At 37.9% G+C, this 8713-nt stretch overlaps 1 protein-coding gene across 1 annotated transcript; it reads right to left on the bottom strand.

Moving 5' to 3' along the window:
• Window positions 1–4100: 4100 nt before the first annotated feature.
• LOC131010680 (uncharacterized) lies at window positions 4101–7511 on the bottom strand. Its single transcript, XM_057938375.1, has one exon. The coding sequence runs from the start codon at window positions 7509–7511 to the stop codon at window positions 4101–4103; it is 3411 nt and encodes a 1136-aa protein (XP_057794358.1).
• Between the last annotated feature and the right edge of the window lie 1202 nt (window positions 7512–8713).

Below are 8713 nucleotides of genomic sequence, written 5' to 3'. Positions count from 1 at the left end.
CTCATAACACGGATTTTCTAAATTTTGAATCAAAATTAATCCCTCCATCCAATTTGATTTAGCATTTCTTTTTAATATAATTATTTAAAAGAATAAAATATAGTATAAAAATGTACATATTTATATTTAATATAGTACACATATGTATAAGTCCATATTTAATTTTAATAATATAAAACAAACAATACGTCAAATCAAATAAAACAACTTTAAAAAAATACTACTAGTACAAGTTAAAGTCCATGGAAGAAAGGGAGTAGCTTCTAGCAGATAACACATTCTTTTCATTTTAAACTATTTTTGCTTTGAGGTAATAAGTAACGAATAATAAACGCTAATAAGTCGATGGAAGAAAGGGAGTAGCTTCTAGCATATAACGCATTCTTTTCATTTTAAACTATGTCTACTTTGAGGTAATAAGTAACGAATAATAAATGCTAATGAGGCCTAGCTCAAGTGGTAACAATGAGACATTTAAAGATTCTGTTTTATGAGGAGTTTTGAATTCAATCTCGTCTGTTTTGAGGTAATTTTTCACCTTTATGTAGTGTAAAAGTCTCGGGTAATTTTCCTACTTTTGTGTGGGTAGTTTAATCTCATTTGCGTGCGGGTAGTGTTCCCACTTTTATCGGATATTTTTTTTCATTTTTATGTGGGCAGTGATCTCCTTTGTGATAGGTCTTAGGTTTAATCTCGTCCTTCGTGTGGTTATTTTACCATATTTGTGTGGTGTATAGGTCCCGCATGTATTATTATTATTATTTTGATAAATTTACAATATTAAATAAAGAAATTAAAAGGCCGTGTCACGGGGACTCGAACCCAAAACCTTTGGCCTTAGGCATTAACTCATTATCGCTTGGCTAACACGCGCACACCTGTGTGCAGTTATTTTCTCACCTTTGTGTGGTGTGATGTATCGCCTGTGTGCGGGTTGCTTATTTGATTATATATTAGATACTTCTTATAATTTTTTAAAAAAATATAATGAATAATAAACTTCATTTGTTATCTTATATTTTTTTCTTGACTAGAATCATTTTCTGTCTAGTATTTTAATTTTGAATAATTATATATATATATATATATATATTTTAATTTTCGAACTTATATTGCATATATCCATTCCATATACCAAAAATAAAACGAGGGAATTTTTAGATTTGAGTGCAAAGTAATGCCAAAAAGACCACATTCAAAGGGAATGTACAATCTTTAAAGCGAGCGTGAGGCTCCACACTACCTTGAGTGTTGTTTATTGTGCAATAAGATTACCTACTTATTTGGTACACACAAATTAAATTACGGTTGTGACAATAAAAATTAGTCAGCCTAGTGGAACCATGAGTGGTCCATGGGTTCAATAGGGACATGGCCAGCTCATCATACATATCTATCTATCTATCTATTATTTAATAGATTACATATTCAAGGACTCCCCTTAATTCAAGATCCTATGTGGCACATCCTCTATTTTCTATTCTAATTTATCTTAAATCCTCATTTAATCATTCTAATCTATACATTCTCTCATCCCACATTGAATTTATAGTAGTCAATGACTACTAGAGAACACATATAAAAGGATTAGATATAATGTGTATTTCTCCATCCCTCAATTATTTTGCACATTTAATTAAATTTGATTTATTAATTAGTTGGCCAAATAAATAGTTTTATTTTTATTGAAAAATTTGTTTTTATCAATTATTAAAACGTCAATGCTAATTGGCTAAGTAATTGATTTTTTTTAATTAGAAAATATTTAAGTTCACAAAATTGTAAGTTGACGTAATTTGAAGAATCGTAGAATTGCATTTCTCCATATGTTAAATATTTGAGCAAATAATTAGAAAATATTTGCTAGATTTTTATAATTTTTGAAACATAAATTTTTAAACTGATGTATCCCCTTAGAAAAAATTGTCATGATTATATGATTTTCTCTATTTTTTAATTTTATTCATCTCAAGTCCTCATTTTAATTATTTTTTATCCAATCCCACATCAAATTTATAGTAGTGTATGCCTACTAGAGAACATATATAAAATGATTAGATACAATGTGTATTTTCCCATATTTCAAGTATTTGCACCTCCAAATAAACATATAGTAGTGTATGCCTACTAGAGAACATATATAAAATGACTTGAAGAAATATAGAATTGCATTTCTTCGTATGCTAAATATTTGAGCAAATAATTAGAAGAAAATATTTGAAAAATTATTAGAATTATGAAACATAAACTTTTAAACTGATAGTATAAGATAAAATCAATATACTTCTCTTAGAAAAAATTAACATGTATGATTATACGATTTTCTCTATTCCTTATTTTTAATCATTTTTATCCATATCTTCTCCAATACCACATCAAATTTATAGTAGTCTATCATTACTAGAGAACATATATAAAAGGAGTAGATATAATATGTATTTTCCCATCCCTGAATTATTTTGCACCTCAAATTAAATTTGGTCAGTTAATTAGTTGGCCAAATAAATAATTTTATTTTTATTGAAAATATTATTTTGATCTATTATTAAGATGTCTAGCTAAGTAAATGATTTAATTTTAACTAGCATTTACACCCCGTGCAATGAACGGAAAAATATAAATTTTTATATTTATATTAAAGTAATACTAATTTAATTATCATACTTATAAATATAATAAAAATTTAATTTTAACTGAATATATTTCAATTAAATATTGATTGAATAAAAAATAAAGAAGAACTCACAATTATAAATTTTGATATTATGAAATGTAAAAAAGACAAGAAAAACTAAAATTAATAAAAAATAATTAAAAAATAAATTTATTCAAAAAGATGAGAGAGGAGAGAGATTTTTTTTAAAAAAAAATAGTATTTAAACAAATATAACTTTTACATTTTAAATCAAATATTTACGTAAAATATATCAAATTAAAGCTCTTATCGTGATCTTTAATTTGATATCGATATTAAATATTTTATAACCAATCGAATTTCACGATTTTGGAAAGAAATAAAATAAAAAATAAGAAGTTAAAGAAAAAATATAGTTTACAAAGTAACTTTCAAATTTATTATAACTTCAAAATTGCCATTCAATTTTGAAATTGATTTCAAATTGGGAATTGTCTTTTTAATATAACTAGCATTTGCATCCCATGCAACGCACGAGAAAATATCTTTTATTTTTTTATATATAAAAGTTAATACTAATTCAATTATCATACTCATAAATATATTAAAAATTAATTTTAACTAAATATATTTGAATTGAATATTAAAAAATAAAAAAAGAATTTACAATTATAAAATTTGATATTATGAAAAGCAAGAAAAAAAGTTAAAAAATACTAATAAAAAAGAATTTAAAATACATTTTTTCAAAATGATGAAAGAGGAGAGATAAATTTATAAAATTATAATAAACAAATTTAATTTGTACATTTTAAATCAAATATTTACATAAAATATATCAAATTAAAGCTCTTATCGTGATCTTTAATTTGATAGGTATATTAAATATTTTATAATTAATCGAATTTCATAATTTTGGAAAGAAATAAAACAACAAATAAGAAGTTAAAGAAATAGAAAATAAAAAGAAAAATATAGTTTAAACATAAACCTTCAATTTTATTATATGAAATGGAGTTTTATTAAAAAAAAAAGGAAAACAAACGGAACACCCTTGAGAGCACAAAGAAGCAAACTAAGGGCCGAGCCTCGTTAAAACCGATTTGAAGAAAAACCCCGTAGGGAAAACCCGAAAGCGGAAAAAGAGTACTCGTAAAGAAACCGCAAAACGTCAAGGGAGCGGGAGGAGTAGCTTCGAGAGCTCCGGCCTGACCATCACCCCCAAGCTACCCCGGCTCCACCTGACAGAAACAAGAAGACCCAAACCACGCACTACCAAACCCGAGGCTCAGACCAGCCTCCGAGCGAACCACAAAAACAGACGACACGCAGCAGCACAAGTCGACAGCCACACCAGCAGCAGGCCCATCCCGCCCAGACCCCACCAGCGCGAGACGACCACCCCACCAGCCAAAGAACAGCAGCAACCGCAGCAGACCGCCAACATCAACCACAGCCAACAACATCACCGAACCTTCCTAGAGAAACTATGCGTTGCGATGTCAGCAATAGCAAGCTTTCGAATGGCCTCAATCCCAAACGGCCACCAGCCCTCCGGCTGCATTAAATTAGCCATAGCATCAGCGACGACATTCCCTTCACGGAAAATATGAGAGACACGAAAAGTGATCTCGTTGAGTCTAGCTAAAGTGGCCTTCCAAGCCGCATAAAAACGCCAAGGAACCGCCAACGAGCGATCTTCCAGCAGCTTCACCACGTATAACGAATCCGCTTCCAACCAAAGTTTGTGCCACCCTCTCGAGTGCGCAATGGCGACCGCGGTAATAACCGCCAGAAGTTCCGCCTCAAAAGCATAACCCTTGCCACCTTTCAAGTGAAAACAGCCTCTAACGACACAAAACTTGTCACGATAAACCCCCCCAGTTGCGATGTCTCCCGGGGCACCCGACGCTGCCCCGTCCGTATTGACCTTGATCCAATCCTCCACAGGCGGCCACCAGCTGACGCTAATAAAATCCGGAGGCGGGGCAGCACGCACCGAGACTCCGATAGAGCGAGTGATCATATAATCAGACCATAAATTAGAAGTATGACCAAGTTTAGAGAACGCCTCATCCACCTCTTTGAAGGAAGCCTTTGCGAACGCTAAAACGCGCCGCTGCTCAAAGGGTCGATCCTCAAAAATCGCTTTATTGCGTAACGACCAAATACACCACAGAATATTAGCAATCCCCAACTTCCAAAAATTCTGAATAAGAGAACAGAAAGAGGCTTGCCAAGTCTGTACCAAGAAAGAGTGGATGTCTGCACAAGCCATAAGGTGTGGCATTTGAAACCACGTGAGGAACTCAATCCAGATTGGAGTCACACTAGGACAACTCCAGAAAATGTGGTTGAGAGTCTCCGCATCCGCCATGCACAAACTGCAGCGATTTGGAGCAATAAGACCATTCCTGACCAATTTGTCCATTGTTGGAAGGCGTCCATGAATGATACGCCAGCAGGTGATCGACCGCCTTACCGGAATAACTTTATTCCAAATCCAAGAACCCCAATTGACTTTAGGGAAACGATGGCCAATTTGAGCGAAGGCCAAAGCCGCAGTCACATCTCCACGGAGAGATGGTTTCCAAAATCGACCATCGTCCTCCCCAACAAGCTGACAGGTAATGATATCCACCACCACCTCAGGATAGTGCTCGATGAAATTCGCTGAGAAATGCCAAACACCTTCGAAAAAGTAGTCCGCCACCGATTGATGCAAAAACTCATGCATGAAAGAAGGAATGGCAATCTTATCACAAATTTTGTAACCGAGCCAGTCGTCCGTCCAAAAGCGAGTGTGCTTCCCATTACCCACCAGAGCATAAGAATTCTCCACTAACTCATCAACCTCCGGCTTAACACTCAACCAAAACGAAGATCCCACCACCGACGTCTTTGCCAAGCCAAAACTATTCAGATAGCGAGATCGGAGAATTCTGAAAACAAAATCCTCACCCTTTAACAGCTTCCAAGCCATTTTCATCATGTAGCAGCGATTCATCACAGCGAAAGACCGAACGCCGAGGACTCCTTCCTCCTTGGGGGCGCAACAACGATCCCAGCTCACGGCACAGGTAGGCTTTTTATCGATGGTGCCCGACCAAATGAAATTGCGGCAACTTCTATCCAGTTCATGGAGCAGCGATCTTGGCCAGCGAAAGACCATCATCGAGTGAACAATAGAGCTTCTAATAACCGAGTTAACCAGACAGAGACGCCCCGCCATGGACAACTGTAATCCCTTCCATCTAGAAAATTTCTGCACAATCCTGTCTTTGATGCTCATGAAATAAGAAGCGCGCGGTCTCCCAATAAAGAGAGGGACGCCCAAATACGTGGTCGGTAGAGATCCCTGAGTGAAGCCCAAGACCCTATTAATTCCCTGCGTCATAGCAAACGAAACCCCACGACCAAAGAAAATTCTCGACTTCGCTTGGCTGCAAATTTGACCCGAAAGCTCCCCATAGAAATCCAAGATATGTTTAATTTTCTTCGCATTCCTGACAGAAGCACGGCAAAAAATAAGCACATCGTCAGCATAGAGTAAATGAGTAGGAAAATCCGACATTCTGTCAAAGCCCATGGGCACCAAATGACGCGAAGCAACGCAATTCCGGATAATGTGGCTAAGAACATCCTCGGCGATACCAAAAAGGATAGGGGATAAAGGATCTCCCTGCCTAACCCCACGAGAGCAGGCGAAGTAACCACTAAGCCTCCCATTATACAAAATAGAGATACGAGCCGACTCAAAGATCACCTCGATCCAGCGAATGAACTGATCATGGTACCCCATAGTACGGAGAGCAGCAATAATAAAGTCCCAACGCATGGTGTCAAAAGCCTTATGGATGTCGATTTTACAGGCAAAGTTCGATCCGCGATTAACACGATTCATAGTATTGAAACCTTCCGAACCCATCGCGATGCAATCATGAATAGATCTCCCCGAAATAAAACCAAACTGATTTGGGGAAACGGAAGCAGCCGCAATTGAACTGAGCCTTGAAGCAAGGACCTTGGAGATGATTTTGAACAGAAAATTAGCCAAGACAATGGGCCTAAGATCAGAAACCGAGTCCACCAGATCTTTTTTCGGAATCAAAATCAAAGTGTTAGAATTACACCCCGCAGGCAAGGACGTGTGCAGGAAGAAGCTCTGTACCGCCTTTATCATGTCATTCTTGATCAGACTCCAGGAGTTTTGAAAAAACAACCCGGAAAACCCATCCGGTCCAGGAGAACTCTTTCCATCCAAACTAAAGACAGCCGCAGTAATCTCCATGTCATCCGGAATTACAATTAGCCCTCTATTCTGTTCCTCCGTGATAACCATATCCACGTTAGCTTCGATAGCTGCCAACTCCACCACATGAGAGTCCCCGTTAGTGAATAACGAGGAGAAATGACCAATAATATGCTGCTCTATGACGTTCGAATCATAAACAATATCATTGCCAATCCGCAGGTGCCCAATATGAAGCTTATCTTTTCTAAACTTGAGCATGTTATGGAAAAAGCTCGTATTTTTATCCCCATCCGTGAGCCACGTCACTCTACTCTTCTGCTGAAGGAGACTGCTTTTTTGCGACAGAAATCTATTAAGCTTAGCTTCACAACTGACTTCCGCATCAAACCTGCTATCATTATAGCCCAAATCAGCAATAGTCGCCTGAATATCTTCCAAGTCTCTTTGAGTTTGGTCGATGGCAGAATCCACGTTCCCAAACACCGACTTGTTCCAGTTACGTAAAACCCCCTTCAAGCGCTTCAATTTCAACATAACAGATAACATAGGGCATCGCACATCGACTCCCATATTCCAAGAATCAGCCACGACATCCATGAAGTTCGGATGAGACGTCCACATGTTAAAGAATTTAAAAGATCTCTTAGCCGGGGGAGCAGCAAAGCGGCACTGTAAGACGATGGGGGAGTGGTCCGAAGTAGCACGAGGAAGAGCATGCGTGTTTATCGAACCCCAGAGATTTGCAAAAGAAGTGGAGAAAAGGGCTCTATCGAGACGAGATTCCACATGATGAGGCAGAAGTCTGCGCCCAGACCAAGTGAATCGAAGACCAGAAGTGGGAGATTCGATAAAACCCGAATCATCAATGAAGCGGCAGAAGTCTCTGCAAGCCCCCTAGGCGGCAGAACCCCACTAATCCTCTCATGCGACCCTTTGATCGCATTAAAATCGCCGATGAAGACCGTGTTGCCATGAGCAAAATGAAGAAGAATAGTCCAGAGAGTCCGACGCTCACAAGGATCGTTAGATCCATGAATAATAGCCAGACGGAAAACCATATTCTGCCAAGAGCAGTCAACAATAGCCACTTGAGGAGAAGAAAAGACAACATTAGCAACTAAAGAAGGTTGCATAAAAATCCAGATGTTGGAACGCATAGAAGGCCGATAATTTTGGTGAAGAGGAACCAAGTGAAGCGACCTCCTAGAACGAATGCGGGACCTTATTAAAATCAGTTTTGGGCTCCAGCAACCCCAAAATAAGAGGCTTAAAAGAGCAGCAATGCTCTTTAAGAAGGAGCTTAGAATCATCCGTAAGCCCTCGGATGTTCCAAACCATGACGTTCATTAAATGATAGGATCAGAAAACGGGTGCTCGCCCGCTTCAACTTTCGAGGCCCACGATCTCACCGTCACATTGTGCATGGTCGTAATAGGGGCTGAGCCAGAATCATCCACCACAAATCTCGTTGGCGTCAACCCTAGTTCGGCCTTCTGCCTTAAACGATGTTTTATACTTTCCTCCGTAACCTGTGAAATAGGAGGCCGAGCCCCTCTCCCCCTTCCAATGCCTGGGGGTCTTCCCCGTCCTTTTTTAACATGCCCGATCGTCTCTCCCTCCGCCTCTCTAGCCTCTCGAGCGTTAATGTAATCCTCCAGTCTTTGAATTTTTAACGCCTGCTCAGCTGCTATAACTTTCAAGTCCTCGTCATTTTTCAACTGATCCCGCTTCTCCGCAACCCCGGCGCCCGGATCAATAATCTTTCCCTGGAATTCTTCAATTTGGAAAGGCTGTGAAGTGTCCACAGGTTTAGTAACCAACGC

Source organism: Salvia miltiorrhiza, chromosome 1, assembly GCF_028751815.1.
Source record: "Salvia miltiorrhiza cultivar Shanhuang (shh) chromosome 1, IMPLAD_Smil_shh, whole genome shotgun sequence".
Taxonomy (NCBI): Eukaryota; Viridiplantae; Streptophyta; class Magnoliopsida; order Lamiales; family Lamiaceae; genus Salvia; species Salvia miltiorrhiza.
The sequence above is the reverse complement of the archived record's forward strand: the minus strand, read 5'-3'. Positions and strand labels throughout refer to the sequence as shown.

Coding starts and splice junctions, on each gene's coding strand:
- LOC131010680 (XM_057938375.1), bottom strand. CDS start 7,511: ATGTGGACGTCTCATCCGAACTTCATGGATGTCGTGGCTGATTCTTGG.